Source organism: Daldinia caldariorum (genome assembly GCF_022478825.1).
Source record: "Daldinia caldariorum strain CBS 122874 unplaced genomic scaffold F4812scaffold_7, whole genome shotgun sequence".
Classification (NCBI taxonomy): domain Eukaryota; kingdom Fungi; phylum Ascomycota; class Sordariomycetes; order Xylariales; family Hypoxylaceae; genus Daldinia; species Daldinia caldariorum.
In genome coordinates, this window is record NW_025953043.1 from 863,387 (window position 1) to 875,338 (window position 11,952).

General features: G+C 47.2%; 4 protein-coding genes across 4 annotated transcripts; 3 read left to right on the forward strand and 1 right to left on the reverse strand.

Moving 5' to 3' along the window:
* Positions 1–2,077: 2,077 nt before the first annotated feature.
* F4812DRAFT_470995 (kinase-like domain-containing protein) lies at positions 2,078–4,014 on the forward strand (the record flags this gene model as incomplete). Its single annotated transcript, XM_047939043.1, has 6 exons — positions 2,078–2,126; positions 2,190–2,362; positions 2,425–2,508; positions 2,567–2,915; positions 3,004–3,402; positions 3,459–4,014. The coding sequence occupies 6 exons, from the start codon at positions 2,078–2,080 to the stop codon at positions 3,590–3,592; spliced, it is 1,188 nt and encodes a 395-aa protein (XP_047790717.1). The 3' UTR covers positions 3,593–4,014.
* A 1,074-nt stretch (positions 4,015–5,088) lies between these two features.
* Positions 5,089–8,048, forward strand: F4812DRAFT_426649 (MIF4G like-domain-containing protein). The gene is made up of 4 exons (XM_047934037.1): positions 5,089–5,288; positions 5,402–5,871; positions 5,932–7,012; positions 7,069–8,048. The coding sequence occupies exons 1-4, from the start codon at positions 5,255–5,257 to the stop codon at positions 7,797–7,799; spliced, it is 2,316 nt and encodes a 771-aa protein (XP_047790718.1). The 5' UTR covers positions 5,089–5,254; the 3' UTR covers positions 7,800–8,048.
* Positions 8,049–8,108: 60 nt separating this feature from the next.
* On the reverse strand, positions 8,109–9,340 carry F4812DRAFT_426651 (mitochondrial carrier). The gene is made up of 2 exons (XM_047934038.1): positions 9,098–9,340; positions 8,109–9,044 (listed from the first exon to the last, which is right to left on the reverse strand). Exons 1-2 carry the CDS (start codon positions 9,216–9,218, stop codon positions 8,203–8,205), a joined length of 963 nt encoding a protein of 320 aa, XP_047790719.1. The 5' UTR covers positions 9,219–9,340; the 3' UTR covers positions 8,109–8,202.
* Positions 9,341–9,655: 315 nt separating this feature from the next.
* F4812DRAFT_458842 (ubiquitin related modifier 1) lies at positions 9,656–10,253 on the forward strand (the record flags this gene model as incomplete). Its single annotated transcript, XM_047937426.1, has 3 exons — positions 9,656–9,738; positions 9,843–10,007; positions 10,136–10,253. The coding sequence occupies 3 exons, from the start codon at positions 9,656–9,658 to the stop codon at positions 10,251–10,253; spliced, it is 366 nt and encodes a 121-aa protein (XP_047790720.1).
* Between the last annotated feature and the right edge of the window lie 1,699 nt (positions 10,254–11,952).

The window sequence follows — 11,952 nt, forward strand, 5'->3', positions numbered from 1 at the left end:
TTTTTTCTTCTCTTTTTTTTTCATAATCAAAATTAAAAAAAAAAAAAAAAACAACAAAAAAAAAAAAAAAAAAAAAAAAAAAAAAAAAAAAAAAAAAAAAAAAAGTTGATAGGATCGTATATATGTGCGCATGTACGGATTACAAAATATTATTTCTCGACGAGAAATAAGGATGAGTGATTCACCTGCTTTTCGAGCTGTTAGTCACATACCTACTATGCAAAATTTACCTACCTATGCGGCGAAGCAACGTCAGATTTAGCATCGTGACTCTTGAGTTTACCTGAGCATGTAGATGAATTTATTAATTTACCTAAGGTATTCATCTCTATCCCAATCCTAATGTTTTATTAGTCGAGGGGTGGTGATTCGTAATATGTAATTACCTAGCATTAGGGGTTTTATAAACGGTACCTAACTAAAGTTAGGTGAGGCATGAGGTATTGTACCTGTATTTTACTACTTGTACGGATTTGCTAATTTGTCAAGGTTTACTAGGTACCTTACTTTGCCTTTTTGCCAGGTATGTATTTGGAAATGACCCCAAATCTGCGCGGCGACTTTTATTTTATTTCGCGCCCACCAGCAATTGAAGTTGCACCCAAGCTAACGGAAGGTACCTACACCTACAGCCTACGGTTTACCTGCATGTATATTTCCATGTATGTACATGAGGTATCCACAACCGACTGCGGCGATTCAAGACTTTCAAGTCCCTCTTACGATACCACGTACCGAAGTACCTTAGGTACCAAAGTACTTCGGTACCTTCCTTCCAGTTGCGACCCCTCCTCCTCTTGCACTCGGTTTAAGCCATTCAAACACAACCATTTCCCACACATTCAATGTTCATCACCTCCCACCTAACCTATTTGTCTACCTTACCTACCACCTTAGAATACCTCTACGTATTTCTTTCCTTTCCCAACGATCTTCCGCGCGCCCCCATCGCCACTCGTGAAGCCTGTAAGTTTCTTTCTTTCTTTCTTTTTTTTTTATATCTTTTTTTTTCTACTACTGCTTCTCAATTATCCCTAGCACCCATAGCACTACCCATAGCATCCATCATCAGCATTCATAAGCATAAGCATCTTTCCCTCTTCGTTAAATCTGATGGCCAACATCATCGTCCTACGGCGAACTAATTCCGGTGCTTGCAGTAAATCGACCAAGTCGTACCTGAGGTAGTCGAGTCTGAGTCTTTTTTTTCTCAGGCCATCATCCCATACAAGGTGAGTCCACTTTCTTTACTGGTATACACAGTCTCCCGGCCACGTTCGACTGTGGACCGTGAGAGTGGGAGTCGATACTATTTCATTACCATTACCGTTGCCATTGCCATTGCCATTGTAACTGACAGGAAGAAATTACTTCCTTTTACTCATCAAAACCCATCAATCCATTTCCCCATCTACCCATCTGCCCAACTGACTAAACCTACCTGTTTACGAACTCGTCTAAATCTCACCTGCCCACCCCGCCCCTGTTCCCCCTTCCCTACTACAAACCTACCTAGTCCTATCCTTATTTGAAGTAAGGTATACCTAAGGTAGCTCGACCTTAGCTATTGTACTTCGCTGCGGTGGACACTTGAAAGTTTCTTTCAAGTCACGCTTCGTCATTCGACCATTTGCAACCCCGCCAGAATCCCTACCTACATAACCTCCGCCCTCTCGCGATACTAGACCCTTCCATTTTTGTGATTTCACATAGGTCCTAAATAGTTACATTTTAGGGAAATTCTCTCTTCACAAACACTTAGACACTTGTCGTCCTCTACCAGCACACCATACACCTAGGTGTTCTATACCTGTTCTGGGCCTGGTCACATTTCTTATTGGACTGGACCGGCATTTTAACTCAGCGTCGCCTCCTCCATTAGAGCGAGCGATTGACCCACTGGCTTTATTACCTGTCAATTGCGATCGAGAAGCACTACGACTCAATTGCCTGTTGATTTGTCGCCCAACACGGCGTCCCGAAACGCGAGTCAACCGCCCCCCGTCTCTTCCTGCTGACTCTTGAGAGACGCCCTGGATTGTGCCATTTTGCGACCGAATCCGATCCGCCTTCAACCATGGCGCAAAACCGCCCGACAGCGGCTTTCAATACTCTCCGGATGGGAGGTAAGCTTCACCAACCCTTTCCTATCCATTGCATATCTTGAGCGGTGCTGAGATATAAAACAGAAGTCATCCGCGAAAAGGTACAGGATGGAGTGACCGGCGAGACAAGAGACTTGCAATATACGCAGTGCAAAATTGTCGGCAATGGTTCCTTTGGTGTCGTCTTCCAGACGAAGCTTTCCCCGTCCGGCGAAGATGCTGCCATCAAGCGGGTGCTTCAGGATAAAAGATTCAAGGTCAGTCTTACTGTCGAATTGCGGGACACGCACCCCGCTCATCCACTAACGCCTCGCTGCAGAATCGAGAACTCCAAATTATGCGAATTGTTCGACACCCGAATATCGTACAGCTAAAGGCCTTTTATTATTCCAACGGAGAGCGTGTAAGTATACAAACTTGGGCTTAAAATAGGTAGGGGAGCTGACTGGATATGTGTGCAGAAAGACGAGGTATACCTGAATTTGGTACAGGAATTTGTACCAGAGACCGTTTACCGAGCCTCGCGCTTCTTCAACAAAATGAAGTCAACTATGCCGACTCTTGAAGTCAAACTTTATATCTATCAGCTTTTCAGAGCCTTGGCCTACATTCATTCCCAAGGAATTTGCCACCGTGACATCAAGCCACAGAACCTCCTATTGGACCCGAACACCGGCATACTAAAGCTGTGCGATTTCGGAAGTGCAAAAATCTTGGTTGAGAATGAGCCTAATGTTTCATACATATGCTCTAGATATTATCGAGCGCCCGAGCTCATCTTTGGTGCCACTAATTACACAACCAAGATCGGTAAGCATTTTACCTCCCTTACCACCCCCACCCCCCTCTCCCCGGGGGTATTTTAAATCACGACCTCATTGGCTAATGTCGTGTACAGATGTTTGGTCGACGGGCTGTGTTATGGCAGAGTTAATGCTGGGCCAGCCACTGTTCCCCGGAGAATCTGGGATCGATCAGTTGGTAGAGATCATTAAAGTGCTGGGGACTCCAACTCGAGAGCAGATTAGAACTATGAATCCGAACTACATGGAGCATAAATTCCCGCAGATCAAGCCTCACCCGTTCAGTAAGGTGTTCCGTAAGGCAGACGCGAATGCCCTGGACCTGATAGCAAGGTTGCTGGAATATACGCCAACAGAACGCCTGGGTGCGATTGATGCTATGGTGCATCCTTTCTTTGACGAACTTCGGGACCCCAACACCAAACTCCCGGATTCGCGGCACTCAAGCGGTCAATTAAGAGATCTACCAAATCTATTCGACTTCTCGAGGCACGGTGAGTTTGGCTCGTCTATTTACTTGTTTTATTACAGCACTAACCTCATTTGGTAGAATTGTCCATCGCACCACAGCTCAACCAGAAGCTCGTCCCTCCTCATATGAAGTCGATTTTAGCATCCCGCGGTCTCGATATAGATAATTTTACACCTATGGCGAAGTCAGAAATGATGGCCAAGCTAGACTGAATTACCGTCGCTGCTTACGCTCTCGTTTCACGTATGTATGCATCGTCGCCCCGGATTTCGCTACAGCATCCACTCACTAGCTGGGCCTGCAATGGCTTGAACTCGCCGGACCGACGTTTAATTAAATCCGCCGGATTGACAATAGCGATTCCTCGACCCTCTGTGTGCATTTAAAGGGAGGACAATCCAACATATGAGTTAGGAGGGACGGGTTCTCCAGAAGTTTGGTGTGCTGTGGAAGTTTCCAAGGTGTTGATAAGCCTTTGAGCCTCCACTTACTCGGTTCTAGTATCTCGATTGTAGCAACAAGGGACGAGTTCTTCGGTATTAGGCGCACAAACTGGAAGATGGCACGCACCGGACGTTTTTAGACTTCTGCTATGCATGACCGAGACGGCATTTGCTTTTATTTGTCTTGTTCAATAACTCGCTTTATCCTTGTGGTAGGCGGCCACAAGGAGGCTGGATTCCCTCGCGTGGTTTCCCGAGATATTCTCTACACAAGTTAAAGGGGGGGATGAGATGGCGTATGTGTTATTCTATGAGTAGCGGGTGTGTGCAGCGGTGGTGAAATGGTGGCAGGGCGACAAATGGAACATGATGTTGAAACCGGCAAGCCGGCCCAGGGCAGCAATGGCATATTCGGGACTGGGCAAGCTTATGGAGACTCGGCATGACTTCAAAAAATATTTCTTTTTCATTTCTTCCCTACAAGACGGACTTATGCGTGCGTCGAGAAGTGGGGAAATGGTTTACTAAAAAAGGGAGGACCGGGTCTTCTATTCAGACGTCAATGATAGAAGCCAGCTGCGGTTGCGGCACAGCGATGAAGACAACAGCTCTTGGTCCAAGAGAAAGATCAGATGGCACCACTTCGTACGATACTTGATGCGTAAGAAGCTACACAATGACTGTGACCCTTAGAATTACGCTACAATTGTAACAAGCCTCCCCTAGGCGTAACATGAGCCACGCGTTCTGTTGATGGTAAGTGAGTGATACCTTAGCTCACCTAGCTACTAAAATAAGGGAGTAAGTCAGGCGTGAGCCTAGATACTAGGCTAGGTACTTAGCTAGGTACCTAAAGGTAATGCCATAAGAATTGAGATAAAATAGTAAGTATGCTACTTGAATGTGCCTACTATGTAGTTCAGTTCAGATGCCGACCATATGAAGGGTTTGCAAGGATGATGTTGCTGAGGTAGGTAGGAAGAAAGAAGAAAAGTACCTAACCTAAGGCTTCGATTACTTTTGCTGTATAAATACCTATAATTAAGGACTGCAGTGCTCTTATTTAAAGTTGATTATTTTTGGTAGTGAAGCTCTTGCCTATTTGCCTTGGTATTATATAAGCGAAGTAAGCTATTATGTACCTTAGAGGTACATCCTAAGGAGGTAGGTAAGCAGTAGGTATGAAGTAGGCGCATTGCGATAAGATAGGTATGTGAAGGTGAAGGCCCGTGCTTCCCTTTTCCGCGCGTTGCGTGTTTCCACCACGGGAGCATTGAACATTCAACTTTCAACTCGTAGATGCTACTACCTACTACTACTACCACCACCACTACTACATGCTACCCTTGGGTACCTACACCCATTGATCCAATTTTGATGAAGTCGACCCTCCCAATCACGTAACTATCTTTCCATCAATTAAAATTAAAAATGGCGAATCATGATCGTAAAAGGCGTTATAGAGGTATGAAATTGGACTGATAGCTCGAATTAGTATCGTTGCAGTCTCTCATCTGATCATCATAGTCCTAGCCAGGGACATTGCAAGAAAGATTATATACTAACTTATCTATCTAGATGATGACGACTACGATCGCCGACCGCAACGACGTCGCTTCGACGCGCCGCTTCCCGTCCGCATACGCAAGCAGCTCCTAGGCCTAGCTGAATCTCCTTTGCGACGCTGGCACGAAGAAGTTCAATCTGTTGCCCATGTCCTCGCTGACAACTATGAAGATGAAGAGTTGCGTACGAGCTTCTTGGACTTAGTGCTACAAATGCTTATTGAGCAGCCGCTCAAGACCCCGTTCGTGGCAGCTGTAGTACTCGTCGCCAATTCACTGAAGCCCCAAGTATTAAGTGATCTCCTGGCCCGGGTCGCTACTGCCACAGAAGAGAAGGTCAGCGTAGGCGAATGGCGCGATGTGAAGCTATATCTAAAGTTCCTGGCGTGTCTGCAAAGCTCATTGGAGGGCGAAGGCTTGTTTCCATTGCTCGAAGAACTCTTTAGTCGAGCTGTTGACCTGCAGACTGCTAGTTCTGACGACGTGAGTAGATAAATATCACGATCTGTATTTGGTCCATCTATGCTAACAAAATACCCAAAGACGATTGGCACGGAACTCGTGAAGATTATTCTTCTGACGATACCGTATATTATGGCAGCTGCGCCTGCCCAGTGGCAGCAAAAAGCGGCAGAACTGATGGATAAAACAGACGTCATTGCCTCGGAGCCGCATGCCTTGCAGGTGCTGATCGACCCGTACCATGCCGAGGAGGGAGCAGAGAGCCCAACCGCAAATATGAGTCTAATCGGACTTCTACAGAAGCAGCTCCAAACCGAAGCTTTGAACGGCTGGGAGCTTTCTTGTCTTCCAAGACCCTGGCAAATGCCACCCGAAGAAATCGAACAGCAGGAGAAACTAGATAATGCACAGAAGCACAGCTTACCACGCATATCCATTCCGGAGAAAGTTGTTGCCGGCCCTCGCCCCCTTTTCCCCGAGATATACTTCTCGGTCTACGTCAACCAGGACGTCGAATCTGTTCCTCCCGTCACTAGTATCGCGTCGTCACTGATTAGGGACGGTCTTCTCGATACTATTAACGTCTTGGACTTTAACCGCGGTGTAACCGCTCGTTTTCTCATAGATGTAGACTGCTATTTTGCTCCTGGCACATTCGTCAAGCGTGCCACCCCCTTCGATCGACTCCGCGATGTAGAAGGAGACCGCTCAACGTGGAAACCGGAAGATGTCGCAGTCGACGCTGTGTTTTCACAATTATTTGCGCTACCCGCGCCAGAGCATAAGCTGGTGTATTACCATTCCGTTCTTACCGAGGCTTGCAAAATTGCTCCCGCAGCAGTCGCCCCCAGTTTGGGTCGAGCCATTCGGTATTCATACCAAAATACCCACCGCCTGGATCTAGAGCTGTGTTACCGGTTCTTAGATTGGTTCACTCACCACCTCAGCAACTTCGGCTTTATGTGGAAATGGACAGAATGGGTAGATGATGTCAACTTGCCTGATATGCACCCCCGTAAAGCGTTCATTCTCGGCGCTTTAGACAAGGAAATCCGCCTAAGCTTCGCCCAGCGGATCAAGGGCACACTGCCTGAGCCTTACCAGACCCTTATTGGGCCTGAAAAGGAGCAAGATACGCCAGAATTTAAGTTTAACGATGATCGTAGGTTAAATTCGTCCTCCGTTTGCCCCCAAAAAGCAACTAATTTTTGAATCCAGACACCCCATTCGCAGCGGAAGGCAGAGAAATCGCAGCTCTTCTCAAACGCAAGGCCCCAGATGAGGAGATACAGCCTATTATCGACCGTATCCACTCTGCTGCCCTCGATCACGCTATCGATCCTCTCGTTTCTAGCACGGATGTTTTCATGACGGCCGTCTGCTGGGTAGGTTCTAAGTCGCTGTCACACGTACTAGCCTGTATCGAGCGTACGAAAGACAGGCTTCTCGATTCTGGGGCTGCCTCGGAAGCGGCCAGGGCACAAATTATTACTGCGGTAGTTTCCTACTGGTCCGCTCACCCGGGTGTTGCGATCACCATTATTGAAAAGCTACTGAATTATTCGATCATTACGCCTAGCGCCGTTATTGACTGGGCATTGGCTGGCGATCGCGCAGGTCCATATGGTCAAGCACTCAGCAAGTCTTGGGTGTTTGAACTAGTGTTTAATACCGTAGTCAAAGTGACTAGCCGCCTCAGACAGGTTGTGAACAGCGGCTCGAACGAGATTACCGAAGAGGAAGTGGCTAATATGCGTGAGCTCTTCAAAAATATGGAAGATGCCTTGATCAGCTGGGCACAAGGAACCAAAGATCAGATTATGGACCCCGTTGTATCGGACGGCGGGGAGGATATCATTAAACGCTGGGGTGAGAGGTGGCTCAGGGTATTCAGGCGACGATCTGCTATCGAAGAGACGTTCTTACTGGAACATAAAACGGTTTCGTAAGGTGAGCTGGAAGATCGATAATATAATGAGGTTTTGGAGTCATGGGAATGTAGCATTAACAAAAAAAGGCATGTGGACTTGATAGCTTTTTTCTCGTGCATTCGGGCTTAGTCCTATACAAAATTAGATTAATGAAAATCAAGCCTTGGCCTCACCTGCAAAAAAAAATCGTGCTCCGAGCTAATAATCAGCAAGTCGGTTTTCGATTTAAACTACTATAAAATAACTGGACACATTATTATATATAGTAGGCTTCTTGGTGAAGTTATATTAGTATAATGTACAGGGAAAGGGGTCGATCGAGGGTATCTTAGGCTGAGCCTTTTTCTATGTTGATAGACATTGAAGGGCCTTTTTTTTTTTAAAAAAAAAAAAAAAAAAAACAGTCCTAGACCTGTTATGACTAGGTCGGCCGCTGAGGTAAGTAGAACTTGACATTTTCGTACACGAGAAACGTAACCCAGGTGGCAGGGAGGACTCTTACGACCCCAGGTATGATGCCACGGTAGAAACCTCGCCATCCTTCCTCCGCCCACGTCCTTCTCACAACTCCTTTGATGCCCCTTCCGAACCTCACATCGGCATCGTAGTTCTGCAGGCGGCTGCGGATTACTTGGTAGGGATAGGTCACGGCGCCGGCAACCAACTTGGCGATGCTGGAGATCACGAGGGTTGCCTCGGTACCCATTTTCCTCTGTCTTGCCGGGTCCTCTGGTTCGCCCAGAGCCGAAAAGGGGCCTCGCCGCGCAAAGTATAGCCTCTTCACCGGGTCATAGACGGCAAATTGCACGGCTCCGTGAACCACGCCGAACAGGCTGATCCCCAAACCGCGGTAGAACCCCTTCCAGCCCTCGCGGCGCAGGATGTGCGCGGCGCCAGCCCGCATGCTCGGGTACGCGCCCGCGGCGGTCCGGTCGGACGACAGCATGCGGGTTTTCATGACCCAGATCGGGTTCGTCAGGACCTGGGTGACCAGGCCGGCCAGGCCCGAGGACAGGAAGTAGTCCCGGGGCGCGAGCGAGGCGCCGGCGCCGTCGCCGTCGGGAGAAGCCTTCAGGGCCAGGATGGCGCGCTCGGCGTTGGATTTGAAGAAGAAAAAGGAGGCCCAGCTGCAGGCATTCCCGAGCATGTTGGGGGCCAGGCCTCGGTAGAGGGACGCGACGGGGTGGGGCGTCTGCGTCAGGGAGCGGATCAACGACATGGTGGTGAGAGGTTGATGAGAGCTCGCGGCAGCGCGCTGGTGGACTATTGTATAGGGGTTAATAGATTTTCATTTTTCAGTATAGGGGTAACTTTACTCTGCATCCGGGTCTTGACGATGTCGAGAGGATGGACGACAAGCGTGGCTATGGACCCGGCGGACAGACCGGCAATGGTCTCGACGGTGGCGGGAGAAAGACCCGCATGATTCTGTGGCATAGATGTAAAGTCTGTATATAAGGCTAAATTACATTATAATAAGTGAAAGTATCGATTTGCTTGAAGAAATATGCTGATATAAGCTTCCTTTTTTTCTTCTTTTTTTTTTTACTATCTTCAAGTGGTGAGATTATGTAATTATATTGACTTACTCATCATGACTTCATTGGTATAATTACCTAATGTAGTTTTATTGTTTCATATGGTACTTTAAACACATATACTGTTAGTAGCGTAACTCGTTATCTGCATTTGAATTGTGAATTGAGAATCACTTCTTTAAACCACTGCACAATGCGCATACTACTCACAATTCAAAAGCTGTCATAAAAGTTGGATATTCACATGCGGTTTAACCCACTTATATTTACTATAACTACCTGGTTCGCTATAGTCCGAATAAAATTTACAATTAATTTCGGACAATTCACTATATAATGTCTACTACCACGGAGTCCGCTCCGGCTCCGGCTCCCGCCCAGGCTGAGGTCTCCAACATATCTATCAACGTTGAGTTCACGTAAGTTTCCCCTCGAGTAATATGTAATTTATGAAAATACAAATATAACCTAGGTACATAGAGATAAAACATATGGATTAATATTATACTGACGAATGGCTTAGAGGCGGCTTGGAGATGCTATTTTCAGATCAGCGTCGCCATTCTATCTCCTTACCAGCTACGAACGGAGATGGCAAGCCGACAACTATCGCCGATTTGATCCATCACCTATGTGAACACACTATGAAGGATGCCCGCAAGGACCTCTTCGTTCTCCAAGATCACCTGTACGTTACTCTTTTGATAGAGACCCCCCACCACCATATCTTCCCTAACAACAGCCACATATTTTATGTGCATCATCTCCCCCTATCAAAACCCATATTTGGGCGAGCTAGCTAATACGTCAACGTAGCCGTCCTGGTATCCTCGTCCTGATCAACGACGCAGACTGGGAACTAGAGGGTGAAGAGGCTTATGAGATACAAGCAGGGGATAATATCCTATTTGTCTCTACGCTGCATGGCGGGTAGTGCCGCATCACTTTCTGTCCCAATACCGAATTACACCGCTATTCGGAAAGCTGAAAGCAGTCGTCACATTCGTCATAAACGCGTCACTTCTTGAGATAGACAGCGATAGACAGGCAATGGACAGACAGCCTTGGGTTAGAAGCCCAGGTAAAAGTCCCAGACTGGTGATTCGACATCTACGACTAGCCTCTCAACAACTCGCCTTAAATTTTATTTACCCCGCCTTCATGCATGTGAGGTGATGCCAGTCACTTCCAACCGGGTCAGGTGCCGTTATGGTGAAATGGTAGAAGGATGTTGCGGCTAACTCGGTTGACATGTCAAGCTTCATGCAATGCCTCCCCACGGTCGGTTGTTCTGGCTGCCTAGTAGAAGCATAAGGCAAAGACCCGGGACCGTGGCATATCGCCATAGTAAACCAGATCTGTCATATTTTTCCCTTTGAACCTAAGTGTTCATCCAGAGCTTTCTTCATGCGTTGATCTATCTGACCACTGTTTCGGGACTTATAACATATGACCCCCGTCTATATCCTGGTCTCGGCGATAGCAGACAACACGTTGCATCGAGGAGTGAATACATAATCGTAAACCTGTCGCCACAGAGAAAAAAGATACTTTTAGCTAAACAAACTTATAGGGGCTTTTCACGCATTGACAACTGGTGTACCTATGGGTTAATAAGATCGATAATCAAAGATGCAAATCATCTTATTCGCTCATCTGCAAGCAAGGGTCCCAAACGAGCTGTTTGCAGAAACCGACAGGCACAGGCAAGGCAAGTGACCCAGATTTATCCATTTGATGAAATGCAGATTTGCTTAACAGGAATTCATGGCCTGCGACCTAAGAGCCTCAGTGCAAGCTGGGCCGACCCGAGAATAGCCACTCCGGCCATCCTATCCTTCCCGCGAGTGAGGCATTTTGTCTTGTTCCCTTGGCACGGAGCGTCACTGATTCGTCAATGGGTACCTCCTAAAGTAAATTATGTTACTCCTGCAGACCGCCTTCACGAGAAAATCATCGCGAGTTACATTGTATTACATATAGGTATTGCAGCTGACATTGTGGCAAAAGAGACAACGCATTTATTCTCTTCCGTGCTTGGAAAGATTGCAGACCGGCGACTTTTAAGGTCTTTGATACCAAGACCCCCCCTGCCTATGATTGATGAATGGATGTATGTATACCTCTTATCGGTATGAATGCCCTGGGCCCTGCCGTGCTGCTATCACATAGGCGCACATCGTATACATGGTAAAATCACCGAAACGGTTCCCGGAAATAATTACGGAACACCGCGTCGCCGGAAAAGAAAAGAAGAAGAATTGCAACGATTCAGAAATAATAGTGACTTAGTAGCCGTTAGATGGCTTTTGAAAATGCCTACCTAGGTACCTAGCTAGGTACGCTATCAAGCAAATATGTCCCATCTCTTTTCTCTTCTCTTCACTTGTCTCCCTTTTCAAGCAAATCAAACAATATACCAATACCAATAAATAATTTCAACCCACCAATAAACTCCGCCCCGGTTTTGCACTCCTGAAAGGTCTAGTAACCTTTTCTGTTGATGCAAAGTTCTGGTATCTCCACCTCGATATCCTATGGGCATTATACAACAACCTATGGGGGGGGGGGGGGGGGGGGGGCGGCGCGCGGGCGCACGGCCGGGCGGCCGGGCCAAGCCACGAACACCAGGA